Here is a 23,063-nt window from a genome sequence, read left to right as displayed (position 1 = left end):
AGTAAATAAGTGATTGGAAGGCTACTTGAGAAACTATGTGTAAGATGGCTACATCTTGGTGAATACTGCTATAATTCCACTTATCACATGTCTATCCGGATGTCTCCTTTCATGGCACTCTACGGTTACGAGGCCCCTAGCTTTGTCGACTTGGTGTTTGGAGATAACAGAGCACCCCAAGCTAGGGATATAGTTCAACAATGTCAGGATATTCTAAAGGCATTGAAGGACAACCTCCAGATTGCACAGAATTAACATAAGTTGTACGTTGATCAGCAGCGTATTGAGCGTTCATTTGAGGTTGGTGATATCGTCTACTTGAGACTACAGCCCTTCAAACAGTCTGCTCTTAAGAAGAGTGGAGTGGAAAAGCTTAAGCCACATTTTTATGGACCATTCAAGGTCATCAGGAGAGTGGGAGCTATGGCTTATGAGTGGGAGCTACCAACGAGTAGCCGAGTACATAATGTCTTCCATGTATCCCGCCTCAAAAAGGCGCTTGGGCACAATGTGATAGTCTCTTTTGATTTGCCTCCTTTGGATGAAGAGGGAGAATTGGTGCTAGTTCCTAAAGCAATCCTTGATGTCAGAGAATGATTTTTGAGGAGGACCATCAGAGAGTATTTGGTTAAGTGGAAAGACTTACCAGTTGAGGATGCTACATGTCAGAATGAGGAGATTTTACAGCATCCTGGCTTGCGATTGCTTGAGGGCAAGCAATTTTGGGAAGGGCGGACTGTAATGTCCCCTTCTCAGTGATGTTCATTCAGTGATCCAGTGGCCTATTCCGGAGACCCGTAGGCTATTTAGAAAGGAGAATTAGGGTTTCCTACTTTTGTGGAGTTCTGCACGAGCTTTTTAGGGTTTGTCAGGAGGGAATTCTTCAGTTTTGTTTATGGTTTCCTTCTGGGTTTTTCATGAACTTCAGGGTGGCATAACATGCATTTGATTCTACGGTGAAGTGTGAACTACTATTTTTAGTAAGTTAGGGTTTGGCTAACTGGATGGTACAGTTTTATCAAGCTTTCCAAGCTCTTTCTCTAGGTGCGAATACCATATTCTTCGGAGTAGTATTTTATGACTTACTATCTCTAGTAAGTGACAGTTTGAGCATTGCTATTTTTGGCAGTCTTGGGCAGGGCTCTGATCCAATTCAGTTCAGTGGTTCTCATTGTTCAGTTTCATCCTTGATTTTGATGATAATCAATATTGGAGTTATAAGATATTTAATTAAATATTATTTCCTTATCCTAAGGTTTAATATTTAATTATTTTATTACTGATTAATTTTTTTGTGGGCGACTTATGGGAAAAAGATATATATCTATTGTTAATATTATTATTTCCTAAGTCAGATGATGTTGAGAATAATATTGTTTGCATTATTTTTTTATGTTGCAAGTGTTCACCTAGGAAAAGTTCGAACTTTTGCCTAGGAAGACTGGGTAAAGTGGGCGCCATGACTTGAGGGGACATGAAAATGAAATGAAGTGAGTTTCAAACGAATTTGGGCGCCATTTGCATTTGAATTTCAGAGGGAAAAATCTATAAATACGGGTGCTTGGCCTCTCATTTGGTTATCTTGGAGAAAACACACCGTTATGCTGCCGGTTTGGCGACTGAAATCTGAGCTTCGAAGTGTGCCTTCCTAGCTAAGTAGCAGTTTCGTACTCGAGAGATAGTACCTAGTTGTTTTCATGTATTCTCAGTATTGTTACAGAGTGTTTTGGAGTGTGGTTTTGCTGGTCTGCTGTTAGTTCGATTTTTTTGGTGTGATTGGGTTGTTGTTGTGGCATCCAGGCTGAAACAATCTTTTGCTCGTTGCTCCCTGTTGATTGAATAACCTTTTGTAGGTATTGATTCAATCTCTGGCTATGCCTTGGGCGATGAATTCCACTAAAGGGCAGGTGATAATGTTTTGAAATGAATTTTATCTTGCTGGTCGAATTTTGTTGTTGTGACGCCCCCCTCCCTTTTGCATTGGGATGCGTGCTTCTGTGTTGAATTGTTTGGAGTGCAGATTTCGTGACCATTGTGCCATCTTTCAGGTTCTATCTATCGTTTGCATTTGATTTGGCGTGATTTCGTTTAGTTTTGAGTGTGTTATGATCAATTTGGTGTTGTCGGTTGAAACTGGAGTTGCGCATTATTGACTTTCAGATTTGGTTCAGCAGTAGTGGCCTACTACAAGTTATTTTGATAGCTGTTTATTATTGAATCTGTATTGGACATCATTTATAATCTTCTCATTTTATATTGTAAGGTTGAGTAGTAGTACTACTGACCCTTTCCAGAGTGTTGCTTGCCCATTGCAAAAGTGGAAGAGGCTGGCTTAGCCCCCTTCTTGTTTGTAATTCAAATTTTGTAATTTTTGTCCTCCCACTGAGTAAGTGGTCGAGTGATATTGTCCTCCACTGAAATATGCGGTAGAGTGATAGTTTTTTTGTATAAATCCTCCTGTTGCATAAGCGGTAGAGTGATTGAGTTGAATTCCTTGTTCTTTCCTTGGCTGGTTCACCGTCAAGTAGTTTAGTTTCATCCTGCTGGATAAGCAGAAGGGGCTGGCTTGCCGCCCGTGCATTGTAATTTTAGTTTAGTTTAAGGTGCTAATGATCCCTTGAACACCGTATGCTCTCACCTTCCCAAATTGGGCTCTCGGTGAACAAAAGGTGGAAGGGTTCCCTTTCAGTTGTTTTGGCTTATTTCTCTGACTTTAACGGGTTATTGTGTTTGCATTGTAAACTTATTGAAAAAATCAAGAAAAAAATTTAAGGGTAATACTACACGGTGTGACCAGCCAATTACAGAATCCAAGAAACTGAAATAAGCAACAATCACTCGACCACTTATCCAGTGGGAGGACTGAAAATGAAATTACAATCTATTCGACCACTTATTCAGCAGGAGGACAGCATTATAATAACAAAGAAAGACGGTGTTGGTGTATGTTTTATCATCTACCAAACATTAGAATAAAATACCCCAAGGATACTCTATCCTCTCCTGAAAAACCACCGCTTATGCTAAGATTGCGAGAAGATTATATGGCAATTCCAAGGTCTATATGTGTGAACAAGCGACTTTAGTGGGATAGCTTCTTGGGTAGTGTATGCTGAAAATCTCAAGGGGGACTTACACTATCAACTCATGTCATTTAAGTTGTACTTAGGCAGATTTAACAATTTATGCTCTATGTTTTTGGATTTTCTGGCTTAGGACTTCAAAAAAGAATAAAAGAGGATAGGGTTTAGGAATTCTAACTAATTCTAGGAACTCAAGAGACAGTATAGACTGGGTGAAACTAATAACAATACTTTGTTTCACCTCACTCGGGACAACTACGCAAAGAATGTGCAATCTTCTAGGATTATGCTTATGATTTTCACACTTAGGAATAGTACCAACAATTGAACAATATTATTCCAAGTAGAAGTTAAACATCCACATTAAAAGCTCAGGCTAACTTTACACATTGAATGGAAATCATCCATCCAAAGAAAGTATGAGAAAAATCTCACCAATCTATACTATCAAATCTATCATTCATCTAACAACTTCAAAACAAATAACGTAAGCAAATTTGATCTAAGTGTTGAAGGAAATATGCAACCATGCAACCATTTAGCAATAAAAAGACTTCAAGACAATACTGATAATGAACTTTTATTACTCAAATATCTCTAAGGAACAATTTCATAAATCTCTCCATATTGAATGAAATGAAAGAATGAGTTTATATAGAGTTTCTAAAAACAAATGAATGGCCGAGATCAATCTAAGATCAACGGTCAAGATCAAGACAACCTAACCTTAATTAGAGTTTCCTAAAATAAGATCCAAGATCAACTGCAAATGAGACAAGTGGCACAAGATGCTATCTTTTAGGATTGCACCCCATTCTTCTGATATTCGATGAACTTGGACAATCTGGTCAACTTCCTCCATTGTGACATGTGGCAACATGTTGCTCCTGAATTCTAATCCTTCCAAGTCATTTGCACATAGAGCAAAAGTGATTTCCCAATCTAGTTCTTGCTTCTGAAAAGTGTCGGACAGGAGGTTCGATGCCTTAGCCAAATTGCTCTTCAAGACTGGTCCTGTGATGGCAAAGAAAATGTCTTGTGTTCTGACCTTCAGATTCTCCAACTGCATATCCCTTTCTTGGATAGTTTCTTTCCCTAGTATCTCTGCAATTGTAAGGAAAATCTTGTCCTGAATTGCCTTTATCTGTTCTTCTATTCTATCAGCATCAACCTTTACCTTTTCTAATACTTCATTTCGTGCAACCAACGTCCAATGCCAACTATTGAAGTCATAGGCAGCCCCTGCTTCAATTATCTTTCCATTAACCAATTCTTGTGGTGGGACTCTTTTCAACTCTCTAAGGCATGGGATAATTCTATCTTGGATATCCTGGAAGTCAGCCCACCCTTCTGCCATGTTCACAATCTTGGAAAGTAAAGAAGAGGTTTGTTCATATGCTGATGATATTCCTTCCATAAACGTGGCTACTTCTTTTCTTATACTCTCCATCCAATCTTTAGTTTCTCTGGCTGTCACTGCTTCTTCCTCAGAACCTCTGACTATATGCTATGAATTCAAAAGTGGGAGAGCCTTTGGATTGGCTTGAGCAAGTGGCTTAGTAGTCAAATGTTGAATGTAATCTCTCAGGTGCTCAACTTCTCTCTTGTACTCATTCTTCTTTCCTACTTCTTTACCCAGTCTTGCTTTCATGGAAGCAACTGAATTGTCCAAATCTTTAGCTTCCTGCTTCTTGGTAGTTGGTCCTAAATTGAATGTAGTGATTTTATATTCATGGGGACCAATATCTCCCTTTGCCTTGTCTACTTTTGGCACTGCAATCTGTATTGCCTTGCATCCTGTTTCATCTCTCTGGATGGTGGAGAACTTTCTGGCTGGCTTCTTCACAGTAGTTTGCTCTAATCTGGCCAAGAAATCAGCCATGTCATCTTCTTCTTGTTCTTCTACTACTTGTGTTTTTATTTTCAATCTCTCCCTCAGCCAATCAGGAGCAGTGGGTTGTTCAATGCCTTCTACTTCTTGGTTGTCTTCTATTTCTTGGTTTCTTTCTTTACGAGCAATACCCCGAAGAGCTAAAATCATTCCCTCTTGAAACTCTCCTTCTTCAACATCCATTTCATTTTCTGATTCTAGAATTTTTGTGCCAGTAGGAGACGATGGTTGTTCATCTTATTGATGGACTGATTTTGCATTCTCCTCATGGACTGGGGAAGGAATTTCCATCTCTGCCAACGACTGATCAATGGCCAATACATCTATGTTTGCGGATGCGGCAGAACAAGATGGTTCCACCCTTTGTTTCTTTTGAACAGGTCCTTCAGTCACAATTGCCTTTCCTTTTGTTTTTGAAGAACTTCCTACTTTTTGTTTTGTATTTTCAATTTGCCTGGCACTTTGAGAAGCTTCAGCATTTGAGGAACATTCCTCTGCTTCTCCCATAAAGTCATACGTCAAGTTTACTTTTCTTCTTCTCAACCTTTGGATTTTCTCATCAACCCACCACTTGGAATAGTTTTCTACTAGTTGCATCAGAGTAGCTAGGTCAGCATGTTCAGGTTCTGACCATTTGATAGGAGTGAGAGGCCCATCCCCATCAAAGCCTGGCTGAGTGCACTCTTCACTTTCTTCCACTTGATCTGGCACAGGGAAAAGTTTAGTGATCCTGATTAAACAAACTGGCAACCTAGACCACATCCTTTTCCTGACAGCATACTCATCAGTAGGATCTACCCAATAGTCTTCTATATCCACCCTATGTTTAAATCTTTCTCCATTCATTGATTCAATATTGCCGCAAGGATCAAAGTTTGCCCTAGATTGGTAAAAGGTAAAAGAGTATCATTGCATCTCCAATCTAGCTATTTCGGCTGCTTGTGCTGAAGGACAAGATTCTAGCATGTTTCCAATAAAGAATGGAAAAGAGATAGCAGCCTTCTGTCTTATTCTTTTGAAGCTCTGATATGTTTCTAACTGTCTGAGAACTTCCAATTGGACCATCTTGTTGGTTGGATAGATTGGCAATCAGTAAGGACAGCCAGTGAAACCTTGGATTATGATATAAGTGAACTTTGGAAACTGGATAAACCAAGATCCGTACTTGCTGATTAGACTTTTTGATTCAGGAGAAAGTCTTTTATGAGTACCTCCTTGCAATGTTCTTGTGATATACATGAGGAACACATCATTCACCCATTTGAAATGACCTTTCTCCTTGAGCTGCAACTGAGGATAACGATCATATGACCTGAATTCATTTTCACCACCTCCCACTGTGCCTTTGCAAACCAGTCCTGAATATCTATAAGTTGCAGCCAGTAGATAAACTATGTAAGAACTCATGTAAAATGTTTTCATTCTTTCCAAGTCCATCAACTGTTCATGAAGGTTGTCGCTGATTATGCGGGACCAATTGAATAACTTGGTTCCTGAGGTGATTTCATCTATGAAATAATACATCCATGTGTGGAATGGTGCACCTTCAAGACTGCCCATTATTCTATTTAGTAGCAGGATGATATCACCATATTCTTCCTTGAAGTAAGGACGCGGCAGATGCTTTGGCACTTTCCCCTGAGGTCTTTTCTTTTCTAACCAAGATTTATTAACATTCGTAGCACAGAGTTCAGACTGACTATCGTAGACTCTCTTGGTTTGCTCCTTAGTCTTGTGCATGGTCTTACTATGACTTGGTATGTCAAATGTCTCTTGAATGGATAATTCTGAAAGATTAGCCAAGACTCTTCCATCTGGTGCAATTATCTCTCTTGATTGTGCATTACAGTGCAAAGCACATTCAACTATAAGCTCAACACACTCCTTGGCTGGTGGGAATCCAATAGCCTGGACAATTCCATTGTGCATCATCTTGTGAGCAATAGGCATAGGAATCTATTAATCGTGCCCATACATTCTTTTTCTGAATTCTTCTATATCCACATGTCCGAGGTCAGTGTCTGTGATGTTTTTCCATTTTGATTTGACCTTGGATTTCAACTGCACTCCCTTGCTGGCAAACTTCATTGGTGCTTCCTTGGTCATCCACCTGGAAACACATGAAGACATAATGTTATTTTCAGATTTTAATTCTGATTTTTAATCCTCTCTTCTGAAAATTTTACCTTCAGCCTACTAAAGGGTTAAGTTTCTGTGAAAAAGCAGACTAAAAGTGAAGGGTTTGGCCAAGAAATTGATAAAATTGAGAGAAATAAGACAGAAAAGTAGAAAATTTAGTCGAATGGAATCTTTGAATGACTGAAATTTACCTTCAACTCTGAAATTTCCTAGAAAAGCACCTAATTTCTTGACCTCTAATACTTAGAAGAATTTCACTTCTTGAAAAATTTCTCTTGAAAATAAAAAATTCACAAACTTGAGAGAAAACTTCTTTTCAGTTGCTCTCTGAATTCTCAATCTGAATAGTGAATTGTGAAAATGAATTGGTTGAAAATATATAGAGCCTAGGATTCTTAAACTTAGAAGTTTTATTTTTTGTTATTTAATTATTTAATTATTATTTTTTTCTTTTTTTGTTTTATTCTTTCCAAAATGGAAAGTTTTAATTTCTCTCTCAAAATTCCTTTAATCTTCTAGAATTTTCCAAGATTCTTGAATTTCTTTGAAGTGTTGAAAAATAATCCTTGAAAATAATCTTAATTTTGTAAAATAAGAAAATTTTTATTTCTTGTGTCAAAATTATTTTCCAACTTGATGCTTGATTTCATGTGTAATTTGTGAAAATTTGTTTTCTTTTAGGTATGGCAAATTCTTATCTTTTGTCAGGCATCTTCACATATTCCATTTATGCCTGGATGAATGAATTTGTGTTTGTGCTTGATTAAATTTGTTTGGACGATTTTTCAGTTTTGTCTTATGTCTTGATTGCGGATATGTCATGCTTTAGGGTTTGTGTCTTGGAACAAAATTTGTTTTAATCTGTACCTTCCATGCCTTGGCATGCTTCATGTCAATTGGTTTTGCTCTTGGATTTGGAATGTTTTGGACAATCATCCTTCAATTTGCTTTAATCTCTTTTCCTTTAGGTGAAGTTGAACTTTGTTTGTTTTGTCATGACAAAGTTTGAAGGGTTTTAAGCATTCTTTTTTGATCATGGACATGCTTTATGTTTGGCTTGCCAACTTATGTCTTGGATCGGACTTGGAAGGATTTTGGACAGTCATTACATCTTTCATGTCTTTAGCTTCATTTCAACATGTCTTGAATAATTCTGAGGTCTGACTGCTAATGTTACTATTACTCTTGGCGAACTTGAATCACTCTCATCTTTTGTAGACAATCTTGAAGATATGATCTGCTTTATTCCTTAGTGAACTTGGATAACCTTCTTCCTTGATCATGGTAGGGTGGAGTTTACACATCCTTGGACATGTTTGTTTCTTATTTTCAACTGCAAGTCGGAGTTTAATTAACTCCCTTCCAAACTGCAAATTGGAGTTTACCCTTTATTGGACAATCCTTGAATGAATTCGCTGATGTCCAACCATGTTTCATGATCCTTTTGATCGCTTGTCTCTGGCGAATTTTGACATAGGCTTAATTGGTTCTTTCAAACCCTTTCGAATGCACAAGAGGTTTTTTTTTTTTTCATATATCTCCTAGCTGAGTTTGTGTATGATTGGAGGCTGCTTGCTTGCTATTTTCGTTAATCGTAATTGCTGGTCATAGTTCAATTAACTCTTTCCACATTTTTCAAACTGCAGATCGGGGTTTATATGTGCTTGGATTTCCATACTTCCCTTAGACTGCGAACTTGGATTGCTTTTGGCAAGACCCTTCAATTATTCATGCCAATCTTCATTAACTGCAGATCGGAGATTATATGTTTGGACAATCCTTGACATGGCTTAGGCGGAGTTTGAAGTTTGATTGCCTTCCTTGATCTAGCATAGGTGGACTTGGATGAGTTTTACCATCCTTTGTCAAAGCTTGGCGGACTTGAAAGACTATGTGCCATGCTTTTTGTTTGGTGAATTTGGTTTGCCTTCTTCTTTGAACCTTCAATCTGCCATCTTCTAGCTTGCTTTGATTGCTGTTCATGGCGGACTTGGACAGTAGTTAGACAGCTTTGTTTGACTTTGATTTCTTCCAAGCTTGCTTGCTTGATTTCTTCTTTGGCAATAAAGAAGCCTTTGATGAAGTAAAACCATGTTCTATACCTCTTTGGCGTCTTAGAAGCTTCCATGCTTTATGCTTTCTTCTAGAGGGCGAACTTGCAACTTTATGAAGTCTTGCTTTGGCTTTATCTTCAACTTTGAGGGAACTTGGAAGGCTTTATTTGTTTTTATCTAGAAGGTGAACTTGAAGAAGTTTCCTTTGTTTTATTCCCTTTCCTTTTTGAAAGCTTTGGAAGCTTGTTGCAAATTTTAGAAAGCTTTATTTGTTTTACTCTAGAAGGCGAACTTGAAGAAGTTTTCTTTGTTTTCAAATGACATGTCATCAAGCTTTATCCATTTTGCTATTTTTCCCTTTGTTAGCGAATTTCAAAGTGCTATGTCATCATTTTTTATTTGCTTGGGCGAACTTTGTTTTCTCTTTCAAATGCCATGTCATCAATTTGCTTCACATGTCATTGCCAACTTGGAAGGCTACTAGGCGGAGTTGGATGAGCCTTAGACAAGGTAGAGTTGGCGTAACTCTTGCCATGTTTGCCTAGACAAGATAGGGCAGGGTTGGCAAAGGCTTTGCCATGTCTTTATGTCTTGATGCCTTGAGCGAACTTGGACAATCATCTTCCCAACTTGCTTCACACTTTCATGCCTTAGTTTATTTTCAACTTGATTTTGCTTGACCTCGGGTAGGAGTTTGATTCACCACTGCCATGAGTTAATTAACCCTTGGTAGGAGTTTACCAAGTGTCGGACATTTTACTTGGACAATTTTCCTTATGCCTTGGTGGACCTTGACTGATCATCTGCCATTTCACTTGTCTAACTCTGAGCCTTGGCGGACTTGATTGATCATTTGCCATTTTCATTTCTTCAACTTAGGCGAAATTTTCAATGTGCCATCTCCCAATGTTACCTTTATACTTGATTAGTAGTTTATCTGGAACAAAATCCTAAATAGGGTTTCCATTTTGCTTTTTGCACTTGGAGACCTAATTTTTGAAATCTGAGAACATGGGCACTGAACATATGGTTGATCTTCTGGAACAAAACCCTAATTAGGGTTTGCATTTTGCTTTTTACCCTTAAAGACACATTTTTTCAATTCTGAGAACATGGGTAGTAATAATTTGGCATGAAGATCAAAACCCTAATCTCAAAAACAAAAAAGTCAAACCCTTGCTTTTTATACTTAGAAGCAAAATTTCTTGAATTTGAAGACATGGGAAGAACTGATATGACCTAAAGAACAAAACCCTAATCTCAGAAAAAAAATAAAAAAATTGAAGCCTTGCTTTTTATACCTAGAGACATGATTTTCAAATTTTGACAACATGGGCGGTAATGAAATGACCCGAGGAACAAAACCCATATGCCACTTTCAAAAAAGCAGAAAAAAGCAAAAATTTCTAAAAATAGAAAGTTGTCAGAAATGGCCCAAAGCAATTGTGATCCTCGTCCCTCAAAACTTCTAAGCACTTTGACAATGCTCGTACATGATTCTGCACATGATTTCTTAACTTGGCTCGGGATGACCTCAAAAACTCTAACTCAAAAACTCTCTCAAAAATGGGCTTGTGAAACTACAGAGCTAGGACAAAACCCTGAAAAGAAAAGAATTGGGGGTCCCTATCTGTGATGGGGCGATGTGTGAAATAGGTCACAACAGGCGGCAAGCCAACCGCTTCCACTTATTCAGTGGGTTTGATGTTGCAATCCAGAAAGAAGTAGCTGTTAGTACTACTAATCAGCTTTACAATAAAGAGCATGAGATTTTAGATTAGAACATCATTGTCCATCGCTGCAAATGATAACATAAGCACTCCAAAAACCAACATAGACTAACCACACCAAGAACACACTCCACAGTACAATTTTTAGAATCTGAAATACAATAACAGCAAGCTGGAAACTCAGATCAACGACTTCAAACCACAACAAAATGCTCACAACTCCACTAATACTCAACGGATCGACTCAAAATTGATTGCAAACAAAAGCTATGAGGTAGGCGATCATGCTAAGACCAACAAATTGCAACAAACTCTCCCAAACATAATTTGCACGCATTCCAAGATAACTCCAGCATGGTACGGCTAGGGCAGAAGTACGATTTGCAATATTAAAATGAAGACTCCAAATCAAGCACTGAAACTTACATGAATAATCGCCTTGAGCATAGGGAAAGTACGAGCAAATACCCAGAATCGGCAGATGACCACACAAAGACTTGTGAGCAAAACACACCTACAGCCACACTGAAAATCAGCAACCTGGATCTCACACACAACACTCCAAAAATCAGAAAACTTAAAACACAAAATTCACAATAAATTCCATCTATTCTTCTGAGTGAAGAACAGTCCCAAATCTCAACTAATCGCTATCTTTCAAGCAAGAAGCTAAGCATACAGTCTAGGAGGTAAGCATTCCTCGAAGCATTCCAACAACATTTCGATAGCAATTCGTTATAATATTCATGGATGATCAAAATGAGAGCCCAAGGCCTTTATTTATAACCTCTCTGGAGACCAAATTTAAATTCAAATTCCACTCACATGGCGCCCAAATTCAATTAGCGCTTCATTTCACCTCCTTAGCATAATCTACCCAACTCACATTCACCCTTAATCACCACTTTTGATAAATATAATACTTACAAAATAATGTATAAAGTGAGCGCTCAACAATGACTTTTAAAATAATAATATAACTTAGGCAATCTTACTTAGAAAATAGTCCAACTTGCTGTAAGTTATAATTTAATTATAAACACCATGTCGACCCCTTGAAGTCATAACACAAATTACGCCTATGCCATGGAGAATAATAAAGTATTAAAAAATACTTTTGCTTCCAAATACAGAATACTGCCAAAATGAGTTGAGGCCAAGGTACTGAACTGCATTGCAGAAAATAGTCATCTGAGTTCGAACACAAGTTCCTGCAATAAATAGTAATGCTAAAAATAGCAAGTGTTTCCAAAGTGATTTTAACCCCAATCTGAGCAGCTGTTGTACTTACTAAAAATAGTAAGTCCAGAAAAGGTCTTCGGATTGATTTTGCATGTTATACCATTGCCAGAAAAACCCAAAGAAATAAGTTGCCTTCGCCTCCACTTACTAAAAATAGTAAGTTTGCCAAACTTCGCTACTTGCTATGCATGTACCATCATCGCGAAGCTTTCCGAAAACCCAGAAGGAATCTGGAACCCAAACTGACAAACTCCAACATGCAAGCCTTCGAAAATGCTGAAACATCCTCCCAGAGGTAGGAAACCCTAATTTCTACTTCTGACTAGCCTACGGGTCTCCGGAATAGGCTAACGGTCAACTAAGCTGATTACTGCTGAGAAGGGGACATTACAGAAAAAACAACCTCCAATGGGACAAGTGGAAAAACAACCCTTATAGGGACAAAATTCACCTTGAGAAAATTTGATTGCAACTACGAAGTTAAGCAATTCTCAATCCAAAACACAAATCCAGAGGAAAGAGTTGACCCCTACAAGGACTAATTAATCTCAACACTTAGCAACTTTTCCCCAGACAAGACTCAACTCGGCAAAATTTTCATGGACCAACTTGATTTTTGCATCTCATTTAAAGGAATGGGAGACAAGAAATGCAATGAAACACCCAAGCCAAAAGGTGAAAACAGGGGGTCCTCATTTGCAATGGGGTGATGTTTGAAAACATCACAACAGGTTTGTTATCAGCAATGAAAGAACGTGTTTGTGTATAGAATGCTGATGACAGGGAGAGAAGGGGGATGTGCATACTTTAGGATTCCACAATTTCTAAATGTTCTTACTGTCTTGATACTTGCTGTTAGGGACAATGATACAATTTATGTTCGGAATATATCTTTTCTCACGAAGTTGGTGGCTCAAATCAAGTTGTTTAGAATAGTATTACATTTTTTTTTAGAGGATTTGTTTGTAGTAAATTCGAGTAGCTTTCTCTTCTTATTATACTCTTCTTTGTTGAATATATGTGAATGATTTTGAGTTGCCTACTGGTGGTTTTCAAGACTTTCTGATCTATGGCAATGTTGGCTTCATGGTTTCTCTCTTACATTCTTAAATGTGCAATTGAATAAACTAATCTGATGGGCATGTTGTTAGACAAAATAATTAATTATATTTCATTTGCAGATGCTTCTCTCCTGGAATTATTGCTTGTTAGCTCGTTATGTTTTGTCATTCCGTATGCTCTTTCATATTAAATACATATAGGTTGGACTGGAGTTGTAGGTGGTGGTCCATGAGGGTGTTATCAGGGAGAAACCATCCAGTGAAGAGGAGGCACGAGAATTTATAAAAGGTACAATATTATAACATAATTCATCTTTCTCTTACTTTTGGAGAATTCTTGAATTTTCATGAATGTTGCAAGGAATTTTCTATAGGAATAGTAACTCTCCTGGTGTAATTTGTAATTACAAAATTGTCTTTCATATCCAAAATGACTCACAGACATGTTATATGGATCATGGTGGCTTTGCAATTTCTCAGGTATTGAGTTTGCTCCTGCAATAGTTTATTTAATGTCTTAGTGTTGTGATATAGGCTATTCAAGGGCCCCTGCAAGCACCATTGGATCAGTGTTGGTTACAAATCTCAAGACAGGTGTCAGGAAGGGAGGATGGGACAAGTGTGAGGTAAACACTTAGGCATTATGTTAATTAATAAAGAAAATATCTTCTTTAGTCACCAGGCTACGTAAAATTGATATTTATAATTATATTGTATCAAATTAGTATGTGTAGTCATCAAAAAACCATTTTTTTGTTGGCCTTTGAAATGCATATCTAGTAATGTCCATTTTCCAAAACGAGTGCCTTTTATCATTGATACTAGCTTAGTATCATCTTTGTTCTGATTTTCCAGATCTACTTTCATCCAATTCCAGATGATGTAATAGAAAGCCTGGTAAGATTTTGATTGAATTCCTAAATTTTTGTACAAAATCAGGTACGATTGGCTAGCGATTTAAATGCCATAATCCCAAGGCTGACTGTATCAGCATGGCTGCCATGATTTCCTCATTATTGACATGGGAACTTTTTTTCCATGGAACAGATCAAGGATGGATCAGTTTTCAATGCAGCAGGTGGCTTGCTTGTGGAACACCCACTGACCTCACCTTTTGTGGAAGCAATGGTAGAGTAGTAAATTTTTAACTGTGAAGATGTTAGCATGCGTAGGAGCTCTGGATTCCATTAGTCCATAATTTCCTGAAATGATTATGTTTTTGCTTCCATTGGTTGAAGCTATAATTATACATTTATATTTGCAGGTGGGAACCATAGATAGTGTGATGGGTTTACCAAAGAACCTTACATTATCTCTGATGAAAGAGGTTCTCTAAATCTGTTCCACAATAGCTGTAGTAGCAGGGCTGATGCCAATATGGGTTAGAAGATAATCCACATGCAATATGTAATACTATTCGTCAGCAATTCAATCGCCATTCTCAAATTTTGTAATTTCTAGCTTTCTACTTTCTAGCGAGCAAAGTGAATGCTTTTTGAAGTATTAGTCGAGAGGGATTGACTCTAAAGTTAAAGTGATTTTCTTATTGACCATCTGCTCCATATATGCCTCAAAGGGAAATCAAGTTGACAGAGTAAAACACTTTTAGTTCTGTTGTAATTTTTATCATATTGATGAAATTTTCTGTTGTGATTAAAAAAACAACACAAAATACTCTAACTGGGAATCACATTCTTCTTGTTTCAGATATTAGGAGCCGTCCGGTTCAAGTCATGTTTCATTTTCCTTAGCATGTTTGGCTTTGGTAAAGGGAACTTTTTCTAAAAATGGGCTTTGAGGATTATGACAAGTGAGCACCATTCCAGACACGATTACAAATTTTTTAATTTTTAATTTGAGGAAGTTTTTTGTTGCTCCAGAATAAACTTTAAAAACAAGCTATAAGAAATTTCATAATACAATCAATATTCCCTCGTGGCATTTAAAAATTGTAAAGTTTTCCTTTGGCAACCTAATCATGAGGCTATTCAAGTGTACATAGGAGCACTATTTTAAACAAGAGACGCACTGCTTCCAGTTCCTACTGGTGATTTAGTATTTGAATCTGTATTTAAAGTAAAGGATAGCTTGACTGTATAATTGTGTACGGCTATATAGTAAGTGTGATTTGTTTTTGTACAGTAACAATAACCTTGTTAGGTGTAATGTTCCTTTTTAGTAATTTCTATCTATTTAATACGAGATTAGGCCAATGATTCTATTTAAAGGAAAAGACTGCACTAGCAAATGTAGTTGATAAACTTACAATAAACATTCAAAAATTAAAGAAGAGAATAGAGGTGCTCAGCTCTAAAATTAATGATAAGGAATGATTGTTAATGACAGTGACACCGAATTGATTCATTACCCCCAGAAAATTAATAGCTTTCGTATGGTAGCTGTCGCAAAATCAGAACAGGGGCAGGAAATATTGTAGTTCAAGCTTGAGTGCCGCAAATTCAATCACAACTGCTGTGGTTTTGGTAGGGCATGGATATGAACGAGGAAAATGTGGAATATTGAATCTGTTTGACTATCTCTGATATTTGAAGTGTTTGTAAGGATGGTTATGTCTATCAACACTTTTCGTGAGTTTTTCAGATTGCTAGAATCAAATTGGCCTTCTTAAGACTCCTTATTGGACCAACTTTACAAATTTAACCAGAGATGTGAACACAACATCCCCAACATCAAGCAGTCTATATGCAAGTTCTTTTATTCTTCAGAAAATCAAAATATGCTCCAATAATTTCCCTTTTATTAACAATATCAATTAATTGTACGAATAAATGTTTTGTTTCATATCAATTTATTATACTCTAAATTAATGGACATTTTCGTTTCCCCAATACAAGATAATCAACAAATGAAAAGAAAATTCAACCACTAGTTGTGTAATACAATGCCACTAGTATAGATCATGTGCAGTTCAATGCCAATAGTAATTGTATAGATCATAGCAGCATTAATCTCTGGGAGAAAAGTCGGCAAATCTACAAGAGATCTGAAAAATTCAGATTTATAAAATAAGGTAAAAGATTGTAAAAAACAATCAAAAACTACTTATTTAAGGGCATTTTCATAGAATAAAGATATTCAAAGCAAATAAGATAGAGTTCAACCCATGAATTATAGAAAATAGATTTTCATAGTTTATATTCATATTGCTGATTACATTGCACAAAACATACCACGACAGCATAAATAATAACTAATTAGTGACAGTTGTCAAAATGTCAATCATGATATAGTTTGTGACTTTATAAAGTCAACCTATAAACTAAGCACAAAGTTTGTGGTTTTTCTCTATGCATGCCTTTTATGTTATGAACATCTGCAGATTAGAATAGATGTTTTCAAGAGATGGCATACCATCTAGTTTGAGGTTATGTTAATTGATTTAGTAATATGTCAATCAATTAATCAACAAAAGTATTATAAAATAGCTAAGTTGCTAGTACGGGTATGGGTACAAGATCCCACTAACTAAGTGGGGGTTTGAGGGTGGAGACCTTAACGGGTTTGAGAAGTAGCAATGATAAGTTGCACAAGGTGTTAGATGTGAGAAAAAACCCAACGATAGAAGAGTCCCTGTGGGTCGGAAGTGGAGGTTCGAGGGCTATGTGTAATGTCTCCTTCTCAGTGAGGTGCATTCAGTGGTCCATTGGCCTATTACGGAGACTCGTAGGCTATTTGGAAAGGAGAATTAGGGTTTTCTATTTTCTAGGAGGATTCTTTGGTGTTTTCAGGGAGTATATGTGGGAGTTTGACAATTTGGATTTTGGATTCCTTCTAGGTTTTCAGAGAGCTTCAGGATGGTTCGACATGCATCTGCATCGGGTGACTTTTTCCTGACTTACTATTTTTAGTAAGTGCGATCGTTGTTCAAAATGTGGTTAAAATCACTTTGGAAACACTTACTATTTTTAGCAGTATGCTATTTTTAGTAGGATGTCAACTAGCCTGTTTAGATGGCTATTTCCGGTAGGTCAGTTTGAGCAGTTGGTCTTTTAGCATTTTTTGGTGCTATTCTTGGCAAGGATTCTGTAGCTCAGCTCAGATGATTATTTTTGGCAGTTCAGAGCCCCAACTTAGTTCAGTTTTGGTGATTTCCAGCACTTCAGTCTCCAGCTCAATTTGGCAATAATCAATATTTGAGGAGAAGGTATTTTTAATATATTAATACCTTAGGCATGAGGTATTAATATTTGATTATTTTATGGATGGACGACTTAGGAAGGGAGAAAATATTAACTTTATCCTAAGTCTATTTGGGCGAAATTTGCATATGACTGCAAGGGGGTCGTCATGGTGTTAATAAGTAAATTATAACTCAAGGCAAATGGGGTGATTTTCTAAGTATATTGCCTTAGTAATATTTTTTATTTGGAAGTCATAGTTGGGCGCCCACTTTACACTTTATTTTATGACACATATTTATTAAAAAGGGCGATTTTGGGTGAATGTGAATTGGGCGAACTTGTACAAGGAAAAGAAATGAAATGCAATGCTAAATGTGGATGAAATGGAATGGCATTTGGTTTGGGCGTATTTGGAGTGCATTTGAATTTGAATTTGGTTGGCAAAAAGTTATAAATAAGTAACTTGGGCTCTCATTTTGGTATCCAGAGAAAATATATCGTTATGCTGTCGGAATGACTCCAGACTTCTTCGAGGGTGAATACCTCCTAGATCCTTCCTTCCGGTTTCGAGTGTGAGATATCACTCCTAGCTGTGGTTCGTAGTTGTGAGCTATTTGGTGACTTTTTGGGTGTATTGGTGAAGAGTTGTGTGCTGTTGGTTTTTTTTGGTGTTGCTGGTGTGTGCCGGCTGTGTATTTTGCTCGTAGCTACCTGTGTGTTGAGTGCATCATTTTGGATGAGGGCTTGTTGGAAGCGTAATGGAGAAACAATAATTCTCCTACATTGATGTGGCAATTGGAGAACTCTCCAATTTACAGTTGCAGATCGAACTATTCAGCCAAAACGCCATTTCCAGAATTGCCTTGGGTTGCGTGCATTGTTGTTGATGCTCTCCAGTTGTAGTTTCAAGGTATTGTTTTGTTTGCTTATGTCATACGCTTCATTAGCTTCTGGTTTGACATGATTCCATTGGGTTTTGAGAGAGTTACAAGCATTTTAGTGGGTTTTGAGATGGCTGGTTCTGAATTTTTCTTGTATCTGATTTCAGAACAGCAAGTAGTGTTTTTGGTTAGAGTGTGTTAGTGAATTCTTGAGATATGTACTTCATTCTATCTTCTTTCACATCTCTATCGTTGTAAGAATTATTTCAGTAGTACTGACTAATTCATTTTATGCCGCATTTCGCACTGAACAAGTGGAAGAGGATCGCTTAGCCACCTGTATGTTTTGTAGTTCAGTTTTGTTCTCCCACTGAGCAAGTGGTTAAGTGATATTGTCCTCCCGCTGAGATATGCGGTTGAGTGATGGTTTTATGTAAAAGTCCTCCTGCTGCATAAGCGGTAGAGTGATTTGGTCTTGTTATGCTTTTGTTGCCTTGGCTGGTTTACCGCCAAGTTCTTGTTCTTCATCCCGCTGAAAAGTGGAAGGGGTTGGCTTGCCGCCCGGTATTGTATTTGCATTGTAATTTTCAACAGATTAGTGAGCTAACAAACCCCTTATCACCGTATGCTCTCACCTTCCCACATTGGGCACTTGGTGATTAGAAAGTGAAAGGGTTACTTTTCAGTAGCATTGGGATTATATTTCCTAACTTTAACGGGTGCATTGTACTATTTGTTGTGCTTGAAAATCGAAAAAATAAGTGGGAATATTACACTGCCCCTAAAAAAAATAAAAATAGAGAAAATGAGAAAAGAGAGAGTGAGGAGAACAAATTGATCTTTGTATTGGGCGAACTGATGTTTTTAGAGGCATTTTAGAGTTTTTGGATTAAAAAAGAAGTCAAAATTGATCAAAATTGGATGAGAAAAGGGAGATAGCAAGTAAAATAATATCTAATATTACAAACTTATGAGTTTTGCTATGAATATTATCATGTACAAACATAAAAAAGAATCTCATAAGCTATTGAAACCAATCTCCATTTTCAACTAAAAATGTTCATAATGTCTAGCCCACATTAGGCTTTAATATGAACACTTAGAATGTTATCGTGCTAGTTGAAAAATAACTGTAGAAAAATAATAGGGCACAAAATAGAAAAACAAGGGATCCTTAAGCTTAATAACTAAATCATAGAAAAATGCAACAAAGAAACAACATTGACAATGATGAATACCTAGAATTTTTGTCTATTGTGTTGCTAAAAAACCCTCTAATTTTCGTCGATTCTCTACTCTTCTGTGACCAAGAACGTATTGAAGATGTTGCATGACATCATTTATAAGACATTCGCAAGGTTTTTTCATTGTTTTGAGGGTTTTTTGTGGGTTTCGCACCAATTTCAGGGTTGCTGATATTTTACTATTTTTGTAGTCGATCATACTCGCAATTTAATTGTGATTTGATTAAAAAATCATGGAAAATCGTTGACCGATCTTTCCACGGTTTTTTGGGGAAAAAATTGTGTCCATGTGGTGGGGTGTGCAGAGAGCTTGAGTCATATCGAAGCCGCTATTTAGAGCAGATTTGCCAGCTGCTTCGACACTATCTCTTATGCCATGCACAATTTAGAATGATTGAGGCCCTTTCAAATTCGGCTGATGACCGACATTGCTTCTCCCACTCCTTTATTTAGGGATTTTCAAAGGTCGGAAAGAAAACTAAGGGACAAAATAACAAACTGTTTCAACGTTGATTAAACAACATTCACTTTGTTTCCATCTCGGATCAGTCCTATTTCTAAACAATTCAATAATTTCACAAGTTTTTCTAGAGTTTTGCATGTTTTTACAATGATTTTTTTCTTTTTTTTAACCATTTTTTAAGGTTTTTAACATGACTTTAATGCGATTTAAATGCAAAAAATTGTTGAAAATTAGTTCAACGATTTTTTTGCTGGCTCCAAGATTCAGGATTAATCAGATATAATCGTGATTTTTGACAGACTATTGCTTCTTTGATATAGATAGATCTAAAATAATAGAATAGATCTAAGGAAAAATATGACATGCATCACTTTCAGCTGTCATAAGAGAGCATGGGAGAGATTGTAATTCAAAATATACAAATATTTTTGTGAAATATGAAGGATAAAAAGCACCTTATGTACACACTAAATACTAGGAAGGAAAACGTTTAGTGTAACAAATCACTGTTATGAACATTTAAAATTCAACCACCAACAAAGAGAAACAGTAACTTAAAATGCCCAGAACAGTAACAGTAATTGAACATCTGTGATTGGGAAAGACAGGTGGCAAGACCTGGAGATTACAGCAGTAAAATTTCAAAATAGCATTGTACTGACAGATGTATATGCAAAAATTTCTTATAAATGGCAGATGTAAACTTATTGATTATAGAGCACATGAAAATTACCATTTAGTTGTTGCTTGTGCCTCCCATGTAATAAATCTTTACAAATTAAAACAATTACCATTTAGTTTGAGCAATTGTTAAATACGGTCACTTGGTGAAAGTAGTTCATAACTACTTTCTCTATTACATCTTAATATTTTTGTTTTTGTTCTGAGTTTAATATTAGCAGACATTTTTGCTTTCTAGTAATTATTCTTGTGCTCCGAGATCAATATTAGCATAGTCACATATATTTTTGCTTCAGAGAATGGTTTTAGTTTACTCTATAATTATTCTTGTGCTGGAGCTAATTTTAGCTGAGAAATAAATGGTTTTGTTTCTCAGGCAAATATAGCTCAGAATTTCATGTACAGAAAAAATTTAGGTAAGATTTGTAAATATATATTCTTAAGATATATGTGAGTTATGAAATTTTTTACTTTTAGATAAATTATATTAAATTTTTAATTTTATATCATATTTATAATTATTGTTGTGCTGAAAATCATATTTCTTGTTTTGAAGACAAATTTATGTTAAAGATATGGATTTTTTTTTAAATATAATTTTAATAGACATTTTCATGTTATGGATGCCTTTTTTTCTAGACATATAAATCTCAAGCCATACATAATAAGGATTATTAAGAAATCTAATCTTTACATATCTTTAAATTTGAGAAGGGGAAAACTTAAAAATCAGAATATTTGTGAATCTAACTACTAGTTTAAAAAATTAGAGGAATATCAAAATTTAAATGTTATTTTATAGTATGTAATTGTTATGTAAAGTATACCATCTGTATACCATTGTGTAACAAATAGATATAGCCAAAGCCCCTAAACAATTCAATAACAAATACAAATCATAGAATGAAATTTATCCACCTCAAATGTAAGCCAAAGACCTTGAACAGCTGAACAGCTGAATTTAGTGGTCTTGCAATATTTGATTCCAATCTAACTAGAAAGTAAAAAAATAAAAGGTAATAATGACTTTGGTTTACAAAACATTGGCATCGAAAGTCTATATTTAAAGGTTTTAGTATATTAAATTATTTAATTTTGAATAAATTAGTGAGAAATTTGTATAAGCTTAAATATTAAAAGATGTTAAAAGTTATTTATATTTTAATTTCTTACTAATATTTTGTTAGTTAAATAGAAATTTTTTATGAGAACATAGAAAGTTGCATTGTATGACAAAGTGTACAAATGTTATATATATGTGTGTGTATATACATGTATATATGTGTGTGTGTGTGTGTGTGTGTGTGTGTGTGTGTGTGTGTGTGTGTGTGTGTGTGTGTATATGTATATATATATATATATATATTGTGTAGCATCGTAAATTGTACATCTTTAATTGGGTGTTACAATTCTACTCTTAGGTTAGCAGTCGCCTTAGTATGTTGCATCCTGCATTTTAATTTCCCTTTAAGCATTTAATTAATTAATTAAATTAACTCTAAAGTCTTATTTCATCCCTTTACACACCATAAAATTGGACCCTTTACCCTAAGTGTGCCCCTTTTTATTTTATCCTTTCAATTAATTAATTAATTAATCAAAAAGCCCTAATTATGTTTTATTTCGACCTTCAAGACCTGATTTCACATATCTAAACAACTTGAATCGTCGCATCCTTCTGGAATTGGCTTTAGAATCACGACACCATGCTTCCCTAAAAATTTGGGAAATAGTTGGTCAGACCAAGGTACTGCCTCTTGGTCCCTACGTTTCTCCCCGAATTTTGGGATCATGTTTTAGCAATATTTTAATGTTTAAATCCAAAGGATTGCAAATTATATTGATTCTAGGTTGGCCTATAGTCAAAAACACAAAATTGGGGTTTCATACATATAGCCTTTCCTTTCCTCATTTGAAGGATCCATCTACAAGCAATTGAAGGAGCCTCTTATGTAGTGAAAGTATGGGTTTATGTGAAGTCTTCAATCAGTAAATCAAGTATATATCAAGTCTACATCATTCATTTTCATCATCAATTGAAGCTTTGAAGATATTGAAGAATAATAGGAGATCACCGACTGTTGATTGGATTGTACCTCTCCCTTAGGGTTTGGTATGGTTTCATATTATTTTCATATCTTTGTATGAGCTTTATAACACTTATTTTTCAGATTTACATTCATGCTTTAGATCCATTATTGCATTTGTGATTTGAAGCATTCACATTTATATTTACGCTCATCTAGGGTTTACTTTCCAAGCGTAGGGTAGAAATCTAGATTTACTTTCTTGTTTATTTAGGATCTTGCATACACACAAGGTTCTTGCACACATATTTTCAGTACATTATTGTTATTTGTGGTGGTGGAAATCACCAAAACAAACCCTGTATAACCACCCAAACACCACTTTTCAAGTTGCAAGTGCAGGTACAAAAATCTGACGGTCGCAC

The 23,063-nt window shown here is 36.1% G+C and overlaps 1 protein-coding gene across 1 annotated transcript; it reads left to right on the top strand.

Annotated features, from left to right (window-relative positions):
* Positions 1–10,810: 10,810 nt before the first annotated feature.
* LOC131071537 (uncharacterized) lies at positions 10,811–15,073 on the top strand. Its single transcript, XM_058007434.2, has 6 exons — positions 10,811–10,897; positions 13,420–13,489; positions 13,735–13,826; positions 14,056–14,097; positions 14,248–14,328; positions 14,465–15,073. The coding sequence occupies exons 1-6, from the start codon at positions 10,811–10,813 to the stop codon at positions 14,534–14,536; spliced, it is 444 nt and encodes a 147-aa protein (XP_057863417.1). The 3' UTR covers positions 14,537–15,073.
* Positions 15,074–23,063: the final 7,990 nt, after the last annotated feature.

Source organism: Cryptomeria japonica, chromosome 11 (assembly GCF_030272615.1).
Source record: "Cryptomeria japonica chromosome 11, Sugi_1.0, whole genome shotgun sequence".
Classification (NCBI taxonomy): domain Eukaryota; kingdom Viridiplantae; phylum Streptophyta; class Pinopsida; order Cupressales; family Cupressaceae; genus Cryptomeria; species Cryptomeria japonica.
Note: the sequence above shows the minus strand (reverse complement) of the source record. Positions and strands in the feature narration are given on the sequence as shown.